This window comes from Perognathus longimembris, chromosome 20 (genome assembly GCF_023159225.1).
Source record: "Perognathus longimembris pacificus isolate PPM17 chromosome 20, ASM2315922v1, whole genome shotgun sequence".
Classification (NCBI taxonomy): Eukaryota; Metazoa; Chordata; class Mammalia; order Rodentia; family Heteromyidae; genus Perognathus; species Perognathus longimembris.
The window spans coordinates 25509431-25531333 of record NC_063180.1 but is presented as its reverse complement, the minus strand read 5'-3'; the positions used below and the strand labels follow the sequence as shown (position 1 = coordinate 25531333).

Genomic DNA, 21903 nt, shown 5'->3' with positions numbered 1-21903 from the left:
GTCCCCCCCCCCCACCAAGTCCCTCCCTCCCCACAGCACAATTGCCTAGGGCTTGCCAAAAGAATCACCTGGTTAACTGAACCTTAGCTATGCTGGAAAGGACTGGATTCTTCTCATCCACTCATCCACCCTCCCAAGCTCTTTTAGAAATGAAGAACACACCAAGGGCAAGCCCTTTAAGAAGAAGATGTTCCTTACAGTTTGTTAGGAAGTTGCACTCAAATGTTCCTGTTCTATCTTGTTATCTTACCTGATGTTACCTGAGCCAGGTGACCGGGCAAGGGCACTGAATCTTCAGAATCATCCAAGGGGCTTGGAAAAGTTCTACCCCCACCCCCTCCATCTCACCCTGGACCAATTAAGTTAGAATCTCTGAGGATGGGGCCTGGTGCCTTCCAGGTGAGCCCCATATCTGTGGCCCAGAAGCACCTATTAAATCCGGGCTGTTTTTCCACCCCAGTAGGAAGGCCCGGGCAGTGGGAAGGAGGCAGAGGGTCAGGCTCGGAGCCGGGGCCAGCTTTCGTGCGCCATGTCGCTGCAGAGTGTAGAGGGGCAGGATGAAAGTCCTGACCTGGGCAAGGTGAGTTCCTTTTGTTCTCCTGTCTGCCCCTCTGCTCTGCTCTCTCTCCTTGCCTCAGGCCAACAGCAGTTGTTGTCTGTATTCCTGCCTCTCATAGAACTTTCCAGGTCTGGTGTTTTCTGTGGTGCTTCTAGGGGGATTTCTCAGGGGTTTGGGGCTCACTTTCTCCTCACCAGTAATGACTGGTTTTGAGAGGTGAACTCTCCCTGATTCTATTCCTAGCTCTTCCGTGTGTGTGTGTGTGGGGTGTGTGTGTGTGTGTGTGTGTGTATGGGTGTGTGTATGGGTGTGTGCGAGCGCGCTTGAACTCAGAGCCCGGATGTTGTCCCTTAGCTTTTTTTTTTTGCTCAAGGCCGCCATTCTACCACTTGAGCTACAGCTCCATTTTGGCTTTTTGGTGGTTCAGTGGAGATAGTCTTCCAGACGTCAGTGTTCCCAGCTTGGCTCGGTTCTGTGGAAGGGTGTTAACTATTGGAGGGATCTAGAATGATCTATTCTTCTGCTGTCTGAGGGCAGTAATGAAAAGTTTTACTATTCCCTGTTCTGGGGGGTTCTGCAGGTCCCCAGCCCCTGGCCCACCTCCAGCTTCACCCTGAGTTCTCTTTTTCCTCAAGCCTTTAGCTTTTCCACCTTTTGGTCTAGCTTCTGCATGTGAGAATGCACACAGTATTTGTCTTTGTGCATCTGGCTTATTTCATTTTCCAGGAAATCTGTTTGTTTTTTTGTAGGTCATGGGGCCTGACCTCCAGGGCTGGGCTCTGTCCTTGATCTTTTTTGCTCAAAGCTAGTGGCTCTACCTCTTTGAGTTGTAGCCCTACTTCCAGTTTTCAGGAGATAAGTCTCACAGCTTTTCCTGCCCTAGGCTTCCAACTGTGTGCGTCAGATCTCAGCCTGAATAGCTAGAATTAAAGGTGTGAGCCATGTGCCTGCAGCTTGGTATTTCCCTCTTTATCGTTGAATAATACTCTGCCATGTGAACTGTGCGGATGTTTCGTTTATCCACTCGTGGACTGATAGGCGCTCAGGTGGTTTCCATACTTAGCTCTTGGGAACAGCGCTGCAGAAGGCATTGTGTGCAGGGGTTTCTGCTTTATGCTGCATGGAGTTCTTTTAGGAGGCACTGGGCCCATTCGTTTTTTTCCCATGTGGCTCTGGTTTTGCTGTTGAGCAAGCAAGCTGTCCCCACTGGTGTTAGCTCAGGATGCACCTGGTGTATTTTCAGTGATTGTGAAAGACAGCTTATTTCCCTGCTATGCAGCGCCGTGGAATATTGCTTTGCTTTGCTTTCCACAGGGTACTACTGGTTCTAGGACCCCCTCACCCACCCCAACCTGTGCATGCTCAAATCCCTTATTCACACACTATTTAAGAATGATTATGACATCTTCCCGTATAATTTCTTTCTTTTCTTTTTGTATGTATGTCAGTACAAGAGCTTGAACTTGAGGACTTGTGCTCTTGCTTAGCTTTTTTACTCAAGGCTGGTGCTCTATCACTTGAGCCACAGCTCCACTTCGGCTTTATGCTGATTAATTGGAGATAGAGTCCCTTGTGCTCTTTCTGCCTGGGCTGGTTTCCCATCTCCATCCTCAGATCTCAGTCTCCTGAGTAGCTAGGGTTACAGGTGTGGTGAGGATTATGGGTGTGAGCCACCTAGCCAGGCTTCCTCTTGTACCTTTTAAGCCACACCTGGAAAACTTATGATATCCACTACAAAGAAGAAACAAAAGATTCAACCTAAAAAAAGTTGCTGCTAAATCTATGTATTGGTATAGGGTATAGATACTTTGATTTTTTTAAAATACCTGGTGCTAGAGATCTAATCTGGGTCCTCATGCAGGTTAGGAAAAAATATACCATTTCTTTTTTTGTTTTGTTTTTTTTTGCCAGTCTTGGGCCTTGGACTCAGGGCCTGAGCACTGTCCCTGGCTTCTTTTTGCTCGAGGCAAGCACTCTGCCACTTGAGCCACAGTGCCACTTCTGGATGTTTTCTATATATGTGGTGCTGGGAAATTGAACCCAGGGCTTCTTGTATACAAGGCAAGCACTCTTGCCACCAGGCCATATTCCCAGCCCCAAGATACAATTTCTTTAAGCCAAGGTTTTCTTGGTAGATTCAGCCAATCAAGGTAGAACCTGTGGGTAGAAAAATTTGGTTATCTTTTCCCCTTGCTCCCTTTAGGTGAGCATTGAGTTTTTTTGTTTTTTTTCAGTCATGGGACTTGAACTAGGCCTAGGTGCTGTCCCTGAGCTCTTCAGCTCAACGCTAGTGCTCTACCACTTTGAGCCACAGTACCACTTCTGGTTTTCTCATGGTTAATTGAAGAGTCTCTCAGACTTTTCTGTCTGGGCTGTCTTTGAACCACGATCCTCAGATCTCAGCCTCCTGAGTAGTTAGGATGACAGGCTTGAGCCACTGGTGCCTGGCTATGATATATATTTTTATAGTATCTATTTGCAGTGCTGGAGATCAAACCCAGGGCTTTGAACATACAAGGCACTTTATCACTGGCCTACAAGCCTGTCTTTTGATATTTTCCCCCCCTGTTAATCTGGTTAATGTATGTAATGTCAGTGACAGAAAGTCTATAAGAACTGCTGTTTTTTTGCCTGAGGATGCCTGTTTAGAGTGGTTACCTCAGGCTGGGAATGTGGCTTAGTGGTAGACTGCTTGCCTACATGCATGAAGCCCTGGGTTTGAGTTCTCAGCACCACATATATAGAAGAAGCCAGAAGTGGTGCTGTAGCTCAAGTGGTAGAGTGCTAGCCTTGAGCCAAAAGAAGCCAAGGACAGTGCTCAGGCCCTGAGTCCAAGCGCCAGGACTGGCAAACAAAACAGAGTGGTTTCCCCTCCTCTGCTCCCAATTCTTATTTAATCCTGACCCTAAAGTACTGTTTTGGGGCTCCATGATGTCTTTGAAGCCACAGTGTGACGTGGAGAACCTTCTGGAAAAGTTGGACCAGGATGAGTTAAAGCACTTCAAATCTCTGCTGAGGCGGTGCATCGAGTCGGCAGTGGACCTGCAGGAGTTCCCCTGGTGTGACATGGAAGAGGCCAGCAGTAGGAAACTAGCCGAAATTCTGAAGGAAAGATTGCCGGGTGTGAGACTGAAGAGGATGATCCTGAGCATCCTGGAGAAGATGAAGCGGACAGAACTGTCTCAGATCCTAGGCAAGTACCCTGCTTGCCTGTCCTAGGCTGGGGACCCTGGGGGCTTAGAACACTAAAGGATATGGTAGCTTGGCACTGGTGGCTCCTGCTTATCATCTTAGCTGCTCAGGAGGCTGAGATATGAGAATCCTGGTTCAAAGCCAGCCCAGGCAAGAAATACCATGAGGCTCTTAATCTCCCACGAACCACCAGAAAGCTGGAAGTGGAGTTGTAGCTCACCTGGTAGGTAGAGCGCTAGCCTAGAGAGAGCACAAGGTCCTGAGTTCAAGCCCTGCACCCAGAACATTCCCTCTCATTGCAGCTTCACTTAATCTCAGCCAACAGAATGTTACCCCGATTGCATCCATCTTCCTGCAACCATGTTGTCTTTGTCCATTGAGATGTGAATTATAATGGTAATGTGTAACATCTTACGATTGTTGTCCCACAGAAAGGGAACTTCATAGTTGAGACCTTCTTGACCTGCACTAAGGCTTAATATAGGAGGCGCAGGTAACCCTGAGCAAAGGATTAACTCCCGCCTTATTACCCCCAGTCAAGCCCTTATTATCCCCAGTCCAGCAAAACACTGGGTGTGTGCTGGGTCATTCTGACCTTGGCTTAGCTGAAAGTTCCCTCACCCCCAGGCAGAGCATTCCATCCTGGGCCTAGCCTGGGGCTCCCGCCCTTGGCCCGCAAAAGACGACAGCCTGGTTTTTATTTTCTGCTTCCTTGCTAAGACCCATATAGGTCAGACCCCAAATCCACCCCCCAAAAGCACTCCCTCACACAACCTGAGTGAAGGTTACTGCCCTTCGCTATTCCTCAATAAACAGTCCCTGCCTGTTGGAAGATCAAGTCCAGCCTGCTTCCTTTCTCATCTACTTTCCTAACACTGAGTGTCAAGATTTACATTGCTGTACCTATGTATATAGGTGTATATATTATACACACATATACCTATATATACACATACATATATTGAAACAAGGATACTGGATCTAACCAGGGTCATCTTGGCTATGTGGTGGGTTATAGGGAATTGGGCCTAACTGGCACCATCTTGTCTTGGTGGATGAAGGTGACTTCGCCCCACCCCAGATGATGGGCGTGCCTGAACTCCTAGAGGCAGGGGTGGAGTTACTGTAGCTTCTCCTCTGGGTTGTGAGCGCTCTGGTTCCCTGTGACTCTGCCCCCTGACTGGGACCCTATTTAGTTCCTGACCAGCTCAGGCTTTATACCTGGATTTCCTGGCTCTCCTCCCATCACCATGGACTCCCGCAGTAGCTCTCCGTTTGAGTTTATTGGTAGTGTTTTTCTGCTCTTTCTTTCCTCTCCTACTCTCATGGCTCAGTTTTCCCACAGTTTTAAGTGTATTTGAGGCTGCTGCAGGTCTTTATAACAGGAGTCGCATATATCTATATATCTATATATATCGCATATATATATATATTTTTTTTTTACAGAGGATGTTGAGATATTGACAATAGAAGAACAAATGCAGGGGGAAGACATGAAAAATAATGAGAAGGAAAAGCCAGGTGAGTGGTTTCTGTTTTGTGGTGTGAGGGCCAGTGGTCTTTTTCTGACACGCATATATATATGTGTGTGTGTATGTATGTGTGTATACGTATACATATATATATATACATATTGTTTACAGAGGATGTTCAGGCATCAGTAATAGAAGGACAAATGCAGGGGGAAGACGTGAAAAACAGTGAAATGGAAAAGCCAGGTGTGTGGTTTCTGTCTTGGGGCATGCAGACAAATAGTCTTTTTGTGGCATATATATTACACATATATGTACATACAACATTTTTCTCTGTTTACAGAGGATGTTCAGGCATCAGTAGTAGAACAAATGCAAGGGGAAGAAATGAAAACCTGTGAGATGGAAGAGCCAGGTGAATGGTTTCTGTCTTGGTGCATGAGGGCTAGTGGTCTTTTCCTGACACATATATAATATAATTTTTTTTAAAAAAACAGAGGATGTTCAGACATCGGTAATAGAACAAATGCAAGGTGAAGTGAAAACCTGTGAGATGGAAAAAGCAGGTGAGTAGTTTTTGTCTTGTGGCATTCACAGCCAGTGGTTTTTTTCCTGACATATGTTTATTTCTTGTTTGTTTTTGCTTTTTTTTTTTTTTGCCAGTCCTGGGGCTTGAACTCAGGGCCTGAGCACTGTCCCTGGCTTCTTTTGCTCAAGGCTAGCACTCTACCACTTGAGCCTCAGCACCACTTCTGGCTTTTTCTATATCTGTGGTGCTGAGGAATCGAACCCAGGGCTTCATGTACTTGAGGCAAGCACTCTTGCCACTAGGCCATATTCCCAGCCTGTAATATATAATTCTTTTAAAAGCAGAGGATGTTCAGACATCAATAATAGAAGAACAAATGCAAGGTGAAGAAGTGAAAACCTGTGAGACGGAAAAAGCAGGTGAGTAGTTTTTGTCTTGTGGCATGCAGGGCTATTGGTTTTTTCCTGACCTACAATCTTTTTTTTTTTTTTGCCAGTCCTGGGAATTGAACTCAGCCTGGGCACTGTCCCTGAGCTTCTTTGCTCAAGGCTAGCACTCTACCTCTTGAGCTACAGCACCACTTCTGGCCTTCTCTGTTTTATGTTGTACTGAGGAATGGAACCCAGGGCTTCATGCATGCTAGGGCAAGCACTCTACTGCTAAGCCATATTCCTAGCCCCTATCCTGTTCTTTTTAACAGAGGATGTTCAGACATCAGTAACGGAAGAACAGATGCAGGGGGTAGAACCGAAAGGCTGTGAGGTAGAAGATCCAGGTGCGTGTTGTTTTTTGTCTTGTGGCATTCAAGGCAAGTGGTCTTCTTGAGTTTTCCTTATTCCTGAAAACTGAGTCAGCATCAACCCAATTTTCCCCTTCTTGAATGTCTTCCCCAGACAAAACGGAAGAGCGGAGAGATGTGAGAGACACCGTGGCTATGGCCTGGAAGAGTAAATTCAGTGTAGAGAGCACCGACCTGCTCGGCACCGACCTGCTCAGCGTCATAGACAGAAACCGGAAGTTGATACCATTTCTGCCTCCCCGGTCTGTCATCCAGCCAAAGGTGGTGGTGCTGTATGGCCCCCCGGGCAGTGGGAAAACCACACTGGCGAAGAAGTTGGTTCTGGAGTGGGCGGAGGGCAGTCTGGACTACCCCTTCTCGTGGGTCTTCTACCTCAGCTGCAGGGAGCTGAGCCACATGGTGCCCTGCTCGTTCTTGCAACTGCTCTCCCTGGACTTCCCTGAGTTGGACAGTGACATCATGCGGTTTCTGGAGGAACCCCAGGATGCCCTGTTCGTCGTGGATGGCTTTGACGAGATGACGCTCCCCAAGTGGGACCTCGCAGATAATCTTTGCACGGACTGGCTGGAAGAGAACCCCGTGCCAGTCTTGCTGGTCAGCTTGCTGAAGGGGAAACTGGTCCCCAAGGCCACCCTGCTGGTCACCACACGGCCCCGGGCCCTGCGGGACCTCATCCCCCTAGCCGGCCAGCCACGCTTCCTCTGTATCCAGGGCTTCTCAGAGGAGGATAAGCAGGAGTACTTCCGCCAGCATTTCAAAGACCAGGCCCAGGCCCAGAGAGCCCTGGAGGCCCTGAAGAGCAATGAAACTCTGTGGGCCATAAGCACGGCACCTGCCATGTGCAGGCTGCTGTGTGCCTGTCTGCAGCCACAAATGGAGAGGGGTGTTGACCCCGCCTGGGCCTGCCAGACCTCCACCGGCCTGTTTCTCCAGTTGTTCTGTGACCAGTTTCGCCCTGGCTCCAGTGACCTGGCCCACGGGCTGGAGTTCCTGTGCTGCCTGGCTGCCCAGGGGCTGTGGACGCAGGTATCTGTGTTCTACCTGGAAGATTTGGAGAAACTTGGGGTGCACAAGTCCATGCTCCACCCTTTCCGGGCCAATCACATCATTCAGAAGGACTGGATCTATGGGTCATGCACTTACTACTTCATTCACCCCACCGTCCAACAGTTCTTGGCTGCCCTGTTCTACATCCTGAAGCCCAAGGACAGCAGAGGCGAAGGCTGCCATCTCGGGGACGATAACATCAAAGACATGAGCATGCTGTTCTCCCAAGAGGCACAGATGAAGAACCCCGACCTGGCCCAGACAGCCCTCTTCCTGTTTGGCCTCTTGAACAAGAAGAGGGCCCAGGAGCTGGAGGCGGTCTTCGGCTGCCAAACGTTCGTTGCAGAGATCAGACAGGAGCTGCTGGAGTGTCCGCTTGAGAAGACCAAGCCCTTCCTCTTGCAAATGGAGCGGAGCCAGGTCTTCTCCTGGCTATATGAATCTCAGGACAAGGAGCTGGTGGAAGAGGCTCTGGCTCCCTTTGAGGAAATGTCTCTGATCTTAAAGAGCCATCAGGATCTTATGCACGCCTCCTTCTGCCTCAAGCACTGCCGAGGCCTGCATAGGCTCACGGTACAGGTGGTCAAGGGGCTGTTCAAGGAAGACAGCGCTCAGCTGAGCTGCTACCTTCAAGATGGGAGGTGAGCCCGGCTTTGCTGTGCTGTCTTCATCTCCTCCCATGTCCTGTTTGGTTGGAGTCTCCTGTTGTCTGACCTTTTCCAGTCTTGGTCAGTTGTCTCCTGGCTAACACTTCAGGTGGGAGGCCAGATGCTATGATGATTGGGGGAAGAGCAAGCTTTGGAGTGAATTTCCAGGCCATGCTATTCCTCCGCTTCTTCCTCCCAAGTAGCAGGGATGACAGATATGTGCGACTGCAGTATTTAAGATCTTGCTATTTTCCAAGGCTGCTGGTCTCGACTGTGATCCAATTCCATCCCAGTAGCTGGGAGTCAAGGCATATACATGACCAGCCCTAGGCATTATACACAGTTTTTATTTTGCCAGTCCTGGAGCTTGGCCTAGCTAGCACCATTTGAGCCACAAGGCCACTTCTGGCCTTTTCTGTTCATGTGGTACTGAGGAATCAAACCCAGGGCTTCATGCATGCTAGGCAAGCACTCTACCACTAAGCCACATTCCCAGCCCATGGCTTTAAATTTTTTTAAAAAAGTTGGGGTTGGCAATTCATTTACATGTCATTTTGAGCAGAACAAGTCACTGAGCCCACAGTGATAGAAATAAAACTCTGACCCAGGTCAAGAATGACTAGAAGCTGGGCACTGGTGGCTCACGCCTATAACCCTAGCTGCTCAGTAGGCTTGAGATTTGAAGATGATGGTTCAATGCCAGCTTGGACAGAAAAGTTCTGTGAGATTCTCTTCTCCCATAAATTGACTCAAAAGCCAAAAGTGGTGCTGTGGCTCAAGTGGTAGAGTGCTAGCCTTGAGCACAAAGGCTCAAGGACAGAGCCAGGTCCTGAGTTCAAGCCCCTGGGACTGGCAAATAAAAGAATGACTGTGGGTTGAAGGGTGCTGTTCTGGTTAAGGGCAGTGAGTCCTCCTGACCTGCCTAGTGGCTGACTCAATTGGTCCTGGTTATAGGTTTCAACTTGGCAGCACACTTGCCCTGTGGCTTGATTTTTGCTCTTCCATTTGCTCCAACCTGAACCTGAGAGCTTTGACCATCAACCAGAGCTTTCTGAGCTCCGCCTCCTCGAGGCTGCTCAGCCAATACCTGGGCTATAAGACCTGCCTCGTGAAAAAAGTAGTGTAAGTAGAAAGTGTCTTGTGTCTTCCCGCCCTGGGGAAGGGGGTTGGGGGGTCAGGGGTCAGAGGTTGGAGGTCACGTGCGGCCTGTTGAGTGCATTGCTGTGGTATTTGAGTGTTCTTTGGGGACCCGGGCCAGGTTTTCAGAATACAAAGGAAGCGGGAGCCCCCTCATGGAAACACCAGTAGTCCTGAAACCAACTTCTGCCACTGGATTCCTGGGGCTTGAACTCTGGGTCTGGCCCGTGTCTCTGACCTTTTTGTTCAAGGCTACAGCTCTAGCTTGAGCTCTAGCGCCACTTCCAGTTTTTCTGGTGGTTCATTGGAGACAAGAGTCCCAGACTTTCCCACTTGGGCTGGCTTCGAACCAAGATCCTCAGATCTCAGCCTCCTGAGTAGCTAGGTTTACAGGTGTGAGCCACCTGATGCCTGGCCCACTGCCAGCTTTTTTGAGTAGCTTCTTGGAGACAAGAATCTTATGGGGAAATCCCAGGGACTGGCTTTGAACTTCTCCGATCTCAGCTTCCTGAATAGGATTACAGGTGAGCCACCTGCACCTCTCTTCTTAGCATTCAGTACATCACCCCTGAGATCGCCTACCAGGACTTGTGCCTGGCCCTCATTGGCAAGGAGAGCCTCACCCACCTGGCCCTGGAGGGCCGTGTCCGGGAAGACAAGGTGCGCCTGCTGCTGATGGTGGGCGAGATGCTGAAGAATGAGAAGTGCCGCCTGCAGTCCTTGAGGTAAGCCCAGGCCCTCTGCTGCCATCCTGGCTGGTTCCGGGGAGATGTGGCTCATGGGCTTGAGTGCCTGGGTTCAAACTGCCATCCTTGGGTCTCGGCCTCTTGAAAAGAAAGCTAGGGTTATGTGTGCTATGGGTACCCAGCTGAGTGGCCCCTTTGCCACTGGAGAAAATGTTATTCAACATGGAATGCTGAGGCTTCTTTGAGCCTAGGAAATCACGCTTAAGTCTTAAGCATGCCGGTGGGACGTGAGAAGTTAACTTACCCCTTCAAGATGAGTCTGCACATGGTCCACACAGGCATCCTCAGCACCATTGGAGCAAAGGCCAGATCTGATGGTTCAGGGCAGTTGGGAGTCTAGGAGGGAGGAGGTACAGGGAGGCAGTCCTGAGGGAAGGGACGAAGACTGGGTCTCTAGGTGTATAACTTGGATTTTCTGCCCCAGGCTGGGGACATGCTGTGACGTCAGCCCCCAGCAGTGGGCCAACTTCTTCCTGGCCGTCCAAGCCTGCCAGTCCCTGACTGACCTGGACATTGCGGACAATGAGATTCTGGACTCGGGCTCCAAGCTGCTCTGCCAGACCCTGTTGCGGCCAGGGTGTGCCATGCAAAAACTGTCGTAAGTCTCCTGAGTGCCCTCAGCTCTGGGCCGCAGCCGGGGAAGGGGGGGGGAAAGGGGGGGTAATGGGGGAGGGGGCAGCACCAGCTTCCGGGAGCAGAGCATGATGGGGGGGCGAGGTTCTTCCTCCCTCTGTCCTCCATGGCGTCCCCAGCCTGGGATGGAGATGGGATGGGCATCCACGGGGGCCTGGAGGACTGGGTACAGGAAATGGCCTCACTGCCTTGGCTCCTCCCCCCGCCCCATGTGCTGCTTCCACAGCCTGGAGAACTGTCAGCTCACCCATATCTGCTGCAAGGACTTTGCCTCCATCTTCATCATCAGCCAGCACCTGACACATCTAAGCTTGGCCGGCAATGACCTCGGGGATTTCGGGGTGAAAATCCTGTGTGAGGGCTTGTTTCATGCTGGTTGTCAACTGCAGACCTTGGTGTGAGTCCCCGTAGTGTGTGTGTGTGTGTGTGCACACGTGCAAACATGTGCACACACACATGTCTGTGTGTCAATCTGCAGACCACCTGCAGAAATGTCCCATACCTCAGTCCTCTGCTGGGGCACAAGAGGAAGTTAGTTAAAAAGCCTTTATTTACGGAGATCTACAGCCTTGTAAATGTGAAGTGTAACCATTCTTTTTTTGCTTGCTTGGTTTTTTTTTATTATAAAGGTAATATATAGAGGAATTACCTTCCTAAGTCAGCACATAACAGATGTTTTAGGTTATTAGGAGTGGTTGGTTTTCATGGTAGACCACTATTTTGCTAGACCAATTAAATCCAAGTCTTTTTTTTTTTTCTTTTGCTAGTCCTGGGGCTTGAACTCAGGGCCTGCGCACTGTCCCTAAGCTTATTTCTTTTGGCTCAAGGCTAGCACTCTACCACTTGAGCTATAGCACCACTTTGGCTTTTTCGGTGTATGTGGTACTGAGGAATGGAACCCCGGGCTTCATGCATGCTAGGCAAGCACTCTACAGCTAAGCCACATTCCCAGCCCCAGCTTCATCCTTTATTTAGCTAGCACTTGGGCCAGGCAAGTTGTGTAGTTCTATCCTGGGTTGTGAGCTGTGTGCGGGAGTCTGCTGTGTGCTGTGCTATGCCACTGGAGGGAAGACAGACGCCTCTTCGATTGTCCCTTAGGTTGCGTCGTTGCAAAATCGGGGTAGAAGGCTGCCAAAGCCTCTCCGCGCTTCTCCAGGAAGGCTGCAGCCTCACCAGCCTGGACCTGAGTCTGAATTCCATCAACGCTGGGCTGCTCGTGCTCTGTAATGCCTTAAGGAATGGAAAATCCATGCTAAGAACCCTCGGGTAGGTGTCTGGAAATGTCATTCCTAGATTCCAATCTAGCTATTTTTTTTTTTTTTGGCCAGTCCTGGGCCTTGAACTCAGGGCCTGAGCACTGTCCCTGGCTTCTTTTTGCTCAAGGCTAGCACTCTGCCACTTGAGCCACAGCGCCACTTCTGGCCGTTTTCTGTATATGTGGTGCTGAGGAATCGAACCCAGGGCCTCATGTATACAAGGCAAGCACTCTTGCCACTAGGCCATATCCCCAGCCCCAATCTAGCTATTTTGTCTGTGTCTCCTCAACTGATTTCCAAAGCAAAGCCTTCAGTGACATTGACGCTGTCCGCACACAGCTACCTATATTCAGAGAGCTGCTGCTGAAGGAGCTGCTTAGATAAGGCAGATCTGGGTGCGCTGCTTCTCCAAGGCCCCAAGGATTGGAAAGCAGAGCCTGAACACCCCCAATCCAGTACTCAGGGAGCTGGGAGCAGGGCCTGAACTCCATGCAAGGCAATGCCCCATCAGTGAGCTCCGTTATCTTCTCTCAACCAAGTCTCAGCCAAATGTATTGCAACAGGTGCTCTGCTGGAAAGAGAATCCTAGGCAGTGACATTTTTCTTACTCAAGACTGGTGTTCTACCACTTGAACCACAGCTCTACTTCCAGATTTTTAGTGGTTCTTTGGAGATAAGACTGAAGGAGTCTCCTGTCTGGACTGGCTTTGAACCTTGATCCTCAAATTTCAGCCTCCTGAGTAGCTAGGATTGATTACAGGACAGGCATGAGCTATTGGTGCCTGGCTCGAACTCCTTAGGCAGGCAGCTGCTCTTCAGCACCCTGTGTTAAGGACTGAACCTAGGGCTTGAGGCATGATGAGAAATTGTTCTGCCACCAAGCTGCATCCCCAGCCTTTAAAACATTTTTGTGTTTTTTTTTTTTTGGCCAGTCCTGGGGCTTGATCTCAGGGCCTGGGTGCTATCTCTGAGCCTCTGTGCTCAAGGCTAGTGCTGTGCCACTTTGAGCCACAGCTCCATTTCCTGTTTTCTAGTGGATAATTGGAGGTAAGAGTCTTAAAGGACTTTTCTGCCTGGGCTGGCTTCACACTGTGTGATCCTCCCATCTCAGTCTCCTGAGTATCTAGGATTACAGGTGTGAGCACCAGGGCACAGCTTAAACCAAATTGTTTTGTCTGCTGCTAGTTCTTTTCAGCCACACCACCTCCTCTGGTAATCAGGATTTCACAAACTACCCCCCACTCCCCATCCCTTAGGTATTTTTCTTGTGTCCTTTTTGAAAAGGACTTCCTCTTAAGTAAAAATCGACACAGCCACTCTCTGGTTGACTTGTTCTTTTCTGAGAAATGACTGGAATGGTGGTCTGTACCCCCATCCCTGGACTTGCATGACAAAAGTCCTGGGGTCTGTTGTCAGGAAAAAACTCCACAAAGACTTTTTTTTTTGTTTCAATTTTCATACTGAGGTTTGAACTTGGGGGCCTTGACCTTGCTAGACAACTTGTACCGCTTGACCCACACTCCAGCCCTTTTTATTTTTGTTTGCTCTGGTTATTTTAAGGATAGCGTCTTACTTTTTTTTTTTGGTCTGGGCATGCCTAGACTGCTATTTTCCTATTCATATTTCCCATTGCAGCTGGAAAGATGGAGTTCATGCCACCATGCCCAGCTATTGGTTGAGAAAGGGTGTGTGTGGGGGGGGATGGCTCATGAACTTGTTGGGTTGGCCTTGAACTATGATCCTCCTGATCTTAGAGTAGCAAGGATTTACAGGCACAAGCCACGCTGCCTGGCTACCTGGCACTGGTTGATTTGTTTTCCCCTTGACTTCACTCTTAACCTCAGCAAGTTAAGTATGCTCCAGGGAGAGCTGGGCTCCTCGGTGAGGATTCACTTGGTGATTTCTGTGTTTGTGCTCTTCCCCAACAGGCTCTGGGGCTGCTTCATCAGTCCTCTGTATTGCCAGGAGCTTGCTTCCACCCTCACCATCAACCAGGAGCTGCACCTGCTGGACTTGGGCCAGAATAACTTGGGGCAGGCTGGAGTCAAGGTGATCTTGGAAGCTTTAAAAACTAGCAACACTGGTCTGAAGACTCTCAGGTATGACCCGTTTCTCATCCGGTAATTTCCCTCAAAGAGAACAGCATTGGCCTAGCTCCATCCTCAGACAGACTTCAAGATTCCTGAGTAGATGGGATAACAGTGTAAGCCAGCAGTACCCGGCAAGAATTCTTATTTTTCTGGGTCCAACTTTTTTTCTGCTGGGTTCCAGTGGCTCATACCTGTCCATCCTAGCTACTCAGGAGGCTGAGAGTTTGAGGGTCCCAGTTCAAAGCCAGCCTGGGCAGGAAAAATCTGTTAGACTATCTCCAAGGAACCACCAAAAAGCCAGAAGTGGCTCAAAATGGGTCGAGCACTACTAGCCTTGAGCAGAGGAGCTTAGGGATGGCACCCAGGCCCTTGGTTGAAGCCCCAGGACTGGCACACACACATGCGTGGGCACACAGTTTCCTGAGATGAGTAGCTTGCTTGAAACAGACATTAAGGTTCTTTGGGCAGCTGGAAATGAATTTCCAGGGGCACTGAAACAAAGTGCTCAGGACCCTGGTCCTCTAGGTTGAAGGTGGATCCGTCAAATGAGAAGATCAAGAACCTCCTGCAGGAAGTGAAGGCCAGCCACCCCGGCTTGGTGATCGAAGAGGTGACCAACTCCATGGCGCTGTCCTACTGGGACTTCTTTTCTCTGAGTCCCTGATGCTCTTCTCCCGGTGGAGTCTGGGAAGGCCCAAGGGTGCCACTGCTGAAGGACACAGCATCCCCAGCACCCAGCACTGTTGTCTTCCTCACAAGCCATGTTCTTCACTTTTGACCAGAGTTCTCTCGCATGGATAATAAACAAAGTGAAAGCACTGGGTCTGAAGTTTCATTTATTCGTGTGCTCAAGAGCAGATCTGGGATTCACTGGATGCTAGACGTAGACAAGGAAAAAGGCTCACTAATCTTCCCTATTGGTGAACGCAGCCCCTGGGCTTTCTGAGCTCTTTTGTTCAAGGCTAGCCCTTTGATCCACAGCTCCACTTCTGGTTAATTGGAGATAAGAGTCTGGCTTTCCTGCCCAGGCTGGCTTTGAATAGTGATCCTCAGATCATCTCAGCCTCCTGAGGAGCTGGGAGTAGCTGAGTCTCATTTCACAGTTGCTTGATGGATCTATATGAACTGGTTTCAAAATATCTTAAATCATGTTTGTCCTAGGATGACAACTTTTTTTTCATAAAAGGCCACATAGTTAATATCTTAGACACTTAGCAATCACAGTAGGCAAATAAACAAATGGCATAATTGTCTTAATATAACAATAAAACTATGAAAATGGAGTAGCTGGACAGACCTGGTCTCTGAGGAATAGTTTTCCAAATCCTCTGATTTTATCCTTTTACTCACAATGTGCGGTTTTGTGGGGTTGTTTTGAGAGAGGGTTTTGCTGGCCATCCTTCTCCCTCCCTCACTTCCTCTCTCCTTCCTTCCCTCCTTCCATCTCCCCACTGATATTACAGGTGGTCACTTTGAGGCCCAGCTCAGCAAACATGAAAAGTATGTTGTATTTGCAACTCTATATTCTCAGCATACACTTCAAAGTATAAGCAAATGAAGGGATGGCTAATGCATTTTGCTTGTAAAGCAAAGTACTTCATGCCATTTGTACAAAAGATAAATTTTCTAATGAAGCTTTGGTTTAGTAGATCTGATTGACTGTATACAAATTTGTATCTAAAAGTCATCAACCCTGAGCCCTGGTGGCTCATACCTGTAATCCTAGTTACTAAGGAGGCTGAGATCTGAGGATTGCAGTTTGAAACCAATCCAGGGAGGAAAGTCCCTGAAGACTCTTCAGTTAATCACAGAAAAAGCCGGAAGTGGCACTGTGGGTCAAGTGGTAGAGTCAAGCTAGCTTTGAGCAAAAGCAGCTCAGGGACAAAGCCTAGGCCCAGAGTTCAAGTCCCAAGATCAAGAGAAAAAAAATCCAGAGTTCTGGAAATCTTGGCACACATACACAGAAGTCCTCAATGCTAAAGGCTTGAGTTGTAGGAGCATGTTAGTTGATGACAAGGGGAAAGGAATACTGTGATAAACATGAACCAGAACCACCGCCATCAGAAAAGCAGCAATAGCAGGAAGCCTCAGGAAACCTACTTGACTGAATGCTTTGGGGAGGAAGTGGTGGCTGAAGTGCCAAAGTGAGCCAGGGGGTGGAGGAAGACAGAGACCCTACCTGGACTGTGTTGCGCTCTGCTCTCCAGGAAGCGCCTCCAGCTTTGTGAACAGCCACTTTCAGAGGAAGTAATTGTGGGCAGCAGTGACCTTTGGGGGTGGTGGGAGTGAGAATGAGGGCTCAGCACAGAGGGCCACTCTGGCGCTATCACAGGGGACCCTAGGCTCTGGGTGCGTGAACCAACAAGAGTGGGAGGAGGTGGAGATCACTCCACAGAACTGCCCCATTCTGGAACCATGCTCTTTGCCCTCTCCTTGGGAATCTCCCTGAAGGCAGGAAGCAAGCACCCGTCAGGGATACAGGCATACCATGTCCAGTGGGGCCCGAATCAAAACAGCCACGTTCTGCGGTGAGCCTGGGTGTCCATCAACAAATAAATAGGATATGTTGTATAGGAACACAATGGCTTACTATTTAGCTATAAAGAATAAATGTATGTCACTTGGAAATGAATGGGGCCAGAGATCATTGTGTTAAGCAAAATAAAGCAGACTCAGACAAGTGGTATCTCCATTAAAAAAACAATAAGACCCATAGGTTTTGGAGGGATTGTTACAAAATAGACAGGAAACCAGAGGTAGGAGGAGCAAGAGAGGGTAATGGGGGTGAATATGATGTAAGGACACTATATAAGTGTATGAGAATATCACAATAAAGCTCATTGTGTATAAGCAATAGGCGTTCAGAAAAATGACTTTCTGCCCTTCCTCCCCCGCCCTCAAAGAAAATCCAATGGGTTGCTGATAGCAGTAGTTGGTTGAAAGGGTTGATTCCTGTATTAGGAAACAAAAACAAACATGTTTTTGTTGGATGCTAGTGACTCACACCTGGAATCCTAACTATGCAGGAGGCTGAGATCTGGTGATTGTTGGTTTGAAGCCAGTCTGAACAGGAAAGTCCTTGAGACTCTTCCTCCTCCCCGCCCCCACCCCTGCCAATTCCCAGGCTTGAACTCAGGTCCTGGCCACTGTCCCTAAGCTGCTTTTTGCTCAAAGCTAGCACTCTACCACTGGAGCCACAACACCACTTCTGGCCTTTTCTGTTTACGTGGTACTGAGGAATTGAACCCAGGGTTTCATGCATGCCAGGCAAACAGTCTACCTCTAAGCCACATTCTGAGCTCCTCCAGGCGACTCTTATCCCCAATTAACCACCTGAAAAGCCAGGAGTGGAGTTGTGTCTCAAGTGGTAGAGTGCCAGATATAAGTAGAAAAGCTAAGACAGAGTGCCCAAGCCATAAATTCCAGCCCTAGTAACACACACACACACACACACACACACACGACTAGTCATTAAAAGTATAATTTTCAGTAGAAAATAAAGTATTTAAAATGTTGCAGAGACAATGAGGATTTATGGACAAGGAAAGTAACCCCTTCAGTTCTGACTCGAGGCCGCTGCCCCTGCCCCTCCCCCACCCCTATCCCCCATCCTCATTTCCTGCAGCGCCCCCTCCTCCACCCGCCCATCACAGCTCCCGCAGCCCAAGGTCAAGGCCTCTCGCCCTGCGTGGGCACCGCAGCTCCTGGTGTCCATCAAGGTCCCGCTGCACTGTCTGCCGCCTCCTGCATCCCCATCCTGCATTTCGGGCCTGGGCCCGCTTCCTGTGGAGCCGGTCCTCAGCTAGGAGCCACGCCAGAGCCACCAGGACCAGGAATGCCAGACCAATGCGAAGGAGATTTTGGGCTGTGGGATCCCCAAGGGCGAAGGTTGGAGTCAGAGGAGACAGGGTGATGGCCCCCCCTCCTCTCCACCATCAAGGCCCAGCCTGGCTCCTGCTGCAGAGCCTGGTGCCCAGGCTTCACTTACCCTGCTGCAGTTCCCACCCTGGGGTGGAGGTATAGGCCTGCCACGGATCTGCTGGACAGGGGAAAGGGAAGAGGAAGGAATGGAGGCCCAGCCTGCAGCCCTGGATCCATCTCTTGACCCTCCACACCATCCACGGTTACCCCACACTCCACTCCCCTGAGGGTTCCTCTTCTGGGGGAGCCCCCCCCTCCCAGGCCTGGGGCTTGAACTCAGGGCCTCAGCACTGTCCCTGGCTTCTTTTTGCTCAAGGCTAGCACTCTACCACTTGGGCCACAGCACCACTTCTGGCCTTTTCTGTGTATGTGGTGCTGAGGAATCGAACCTAGGGCTTCATGCATGCTAGGCAAGCACTCTTGCCACTAGGCCACATTTGATCAACCTTATCTCCCTCTCCTCACCCAGAGGCAAATTCAAACTAGGCTGTGAACACTACAGTTTGTACATGCAGCAGTCCTGGGACTTGAGCTCAAGGCTTAGGCACTATCTGTGAGCTTTTTACTCAAAGCTGGCACTCTACCACCTGTTCCGTACCCCTGCTTCTGGGTTTTGGTCAGTTAGTTGGAGACTAAGAGTCTGATAGACTTTCTTGCCTGGGCTGGCTTTGAACCTCTACCTTCAGATCTCAGCCTCTTGAATAGCTGGGAGTACAGGCGTGAGCCACTGGTGCATGGCTGAACACTACATTTCTAATGTCACTGAGAAGCCTTGACCTCCCCTCCCCCTGCCCAATGCTTAGAAGTGCCAGAGACTCACCCAGAGAAGTGGTGGGTGGGTCTGTGGGGGCGAAGCTGGTGTTTCCATCATTCCCTGGGAAAGGAGATGAAGGTAAGAATTTCGGTCTCCCTGCCTGTCCTCTTTCTGGTGTCCCATGCATAAGTGACCAAACGTGTCTCCAGGAGCAGCAGTCCCCATGCCCTGACCCAGCACTTCAAGTGGGCATCGGGAAGAGGCTGGAGGTGGGGCCTCGGCGAGGTGAGGCCCTGTGACCATGGCCTCACCTGTGACCACCAGCCTCAGGGGCTCACTGGGGAAAGACCACATATGGTTGTTGTAAGAGCCAAAGCATCTGTAGGTCCCTCGGTGAGATCTGGTGGCAGGGCCCAGGGGGAAATCGGCCTGGAGATTCCCGGATCGGCGCTGTGTGTGGCTGGGCTGCCCCTCCTTCAGCAGAAAGAATGTGTTCGTGGCTGTCTCCAGCTGGCAGCGGAAGGTTACAGGCTCCCCCAGGGCCACATCAGGTCTGGGGTGGACGGTGAGGGTGGGCGTATCGTACAGTCCTACGAGTGACAATGTACGAAGCATCTTTACCAAGCCCCTCCCGCTACCCAGCAACCAACACCAGAGAGCACCATCTAGATCTGCGCCCCTCTTCTGTTTCCCAGATCTGTGTTTGTCTTGTACAAGCCATCCCTGAGCTCTCCTTCCAGCCTCTCAGGGTCTAGCTTCCAGGACAGTGTCTCTGAGTCCCTGCCAATGGTTCTGCTTTTGACCCATTACAGTGGATGCCTCTCAGAAAAGTAGGAACCAGAGCCATCAGGTCAGAAACTCGGGGTTGGGAAAGCCCGGAACAGTATTTCATCCCTGTAATCTCCAGCTGCGTGGAGACTGAGATCAGGAGGATTGTGATGTGAGACTAGCCTGGATTCTTGAGACTTCAATCTCAATCCATAGCTGGGCACTGTGGGGAGTGCCTGTCATCTCAGCTGCTTGGGAAACAGATTGGGAGAATCACGATTGCAGGCCAGGTGGGCAAAGAAGTTAGAAAGACCCCATCTCGATACAAAAAGCTGGTACAGGCCAGCCTGGACAAAAAAGGAGGCCCCATCTCAAAACAAAACAAAATAATACAACAATAACAAAAACAGACCAAAAAGATCTGGAGGTACGATTCAAAACGGTGGCGTGCTTGCCTAGAAAGCACAGAATCTCGAGTTCAAACCTCAGTACCACCCAACCGGCTAGAATTACAGATGTGAGCTTCATCACAGATTTTCGCAGATTTGTGGTGTGTGTGTTCACTCCAGTCCTGGGACTTGAACTCAGGACCTTGGCACAGACCCTGAGCTTTTTCACTCAAGGTTGATGCTCTACCGTTTGAACCACAGTTCTATTTCCAGCTTTTTTGGTGGCTCATTGGAGATGAGAGTCTCACAGACTTTGGTGATCAGGCTGGCTTTGAACCGCGATCCTTAGATCTCTGCCTCCTGAGTAGCTGGGATGACAGGTATGAGCGCCAGCTCCCAACCATCTCAGATAGCTTTTGAGGACACTTGCTGCAGCTGCCCACCACAGCCCTCTGCTCCCAGGATACCGCTCCCCCAAAGGACCCCAGAAAGGCTGGATTGGACGTGGCCCCCATGACTCGGGCCATGGAGGTGGGCATGCATCTGTGGGACGGGACGGTCACCTGTCACCACCAGGTCCAGGGGGTCACTGTACTCTGACCACAGCTCTCCACTTGAGTAGAGGCATCTGTACTGCCCGGCAGTGCTCTGTGGTGTGACCTGCATGGGGAAACTGACTCCTTTGTTCATTGACCCCGGTGTTTGGGTTCTTGACACAGCACGATGACCACCTTCAAAATGCAGATGGTACTCTCTGGCATCCGGCGCTCCCCGGCACCAGATCTCCACTTGACTCCCCACAGGAACCGTGTGGCTGGGCTTGGCCCAGATGGCAGGCTTCGAGAGTGTCTCTGAAAGGGGGAGAGACTGTGGGGGTGGAGATGCATCTTGTTTCACCCCATTTCCCACTTAGCTGCTGGCCTGGGGTCCTTCCAGTGAGATGGAGCCCCTGCTTCCTCCAGGGCACCCTCCCTCCACCTCACGCCCTGGGATGTTCTCACAAGGACACTCCGTCCCAACCCGAAGGATGACCCTGGGGCTCTGATGGGAAGACTCACTTGTCTGAGAGCTGCTCTTGCTCAGGCATAGCCCTGGAATATAGCCATGGTGAGACCCGCTGCTCCTGCCACCCCAACTCTCCCCTCTCCCATGAGGACTCACCGACGCAGAGCAGGGCAGCGAGTGTGGACAGCATGGCGGGAGTCAACCAGCCAGGGTGTGGCCTGCGTGAGCACTGAGCCCAGCTGGCCAGGGACCCACAGGATACGGGGGAGGGGAGGATTTTACACTGAGTTTTATTTTTACAAGAAAGTTCACAGCTTTCCTTCCACCCCTGACCATGGGCTTGAGGCACGGCGTATGTGAAACATCTCGGTCTAACATTTGTGGTCTTAGCAGATTCTCTCTGGGTCAACCTTTGCATTTCTACCTGCTCTGCCCAGAGAAAGCATAGGGCAGTACACAGAGTTCAAAAAGACAGCAGCAGCAGCAAAAAAAAAAGGAAAGTTTTAATTTAGAATTTAGTGTGTATTTATAATACATGAGGGTTCCATTGCGATATTTCTGAATGCTCTTTGAACGTGTGGACCTCACTCCACCGTACTCTTCCTCTCCCCTCACCCACTTTTCAATTAGTACTTGGTGGGTTTCACTATGTTTTTGTGATACTTATGTGTATTTGTAAGTGTCTATGTGTGTGTGTACATGATATATATGTGTGTTGTGTGTGTTTGTAACTTCCTTTGATCCTCTTCTTCTCTTAGTATTCCCTTTCCTCCTCCCCACTCTGGCTGATCCCTTCATAGTTAACCATGTTTTACACTTTTGTCCCATCACCACCATCACCATCACCCTCATTACCCTCACTATCACCATCACCATCACCACTATCATTATGGCCATTGTGTTTCAGATGAGAAAGAGTGCTTTCCTCAAACCAATGTCTAGTGGGGTTCAATTCCATC

The 21903-nt window shown here is 50.0% G+C and overlaps 2 protein-coding genes across 2 annotated transcripts; one reads left to right on the top strand and one right to left on the bottom strand.

The window, feature by feature from the left end:
* Positions 1 to 378: 378 nt before the first annotated feature.
* On the top strand, positions 379 to 14916 carry LOC125368137 (NACHT, LRR and PYD domains-containing protein 7-like). The gene is made up of 12 exons (XM_048368993.1): positions 379 to 399; positions 464 to 580; positions 3509 to 3752; positions 6453 to 6527; positions 6646 to 8239; positions 9200 to 9367; positions 9934 to 10107; positions 10553 to 10726; positions 10988 to 11158; positions 11860 to 12027; positions 13946 to 14116; positions 14633 to 14916. Exons 1-12 carry the CDS (start codon positions 379 to 381, stop codon positions 14769 to 14771), a joined length of 3216 nt encoding a protein of 1071 aa, XP_048224950.1. The 3' UTR covers positions 14772 to 14916.
* Positions 14917 to 17754: 2838 nt separating this feature from the next.
* On the bottom strand, positions 17755 to 21134 carry LOC125368136 (natural cytotoxicity triggering receptor 1-like). The gene is made up of 7 exons (XM_048368992.1): positions 21101 to 21134; positions 20998 to 21030; positions 20503 to 20790; positions 19094 to 19372; positions 18828 to 18902; positions 18096 to 18146; positions 17755 to 17972 (listed from the first exon to the last, which is right to left on the bottom strand). The coding sequence occupies exons 1-7, from the start codon at positions 21132 to 21134 to the stop codon at positions 17755 to 17757; spliced, it is 978 nt and encodes a 325-aa protein (XP_048224949.1).
* Between the last annotated feature and the right edge of the window lie 769 nt (positions 21135 to 21903).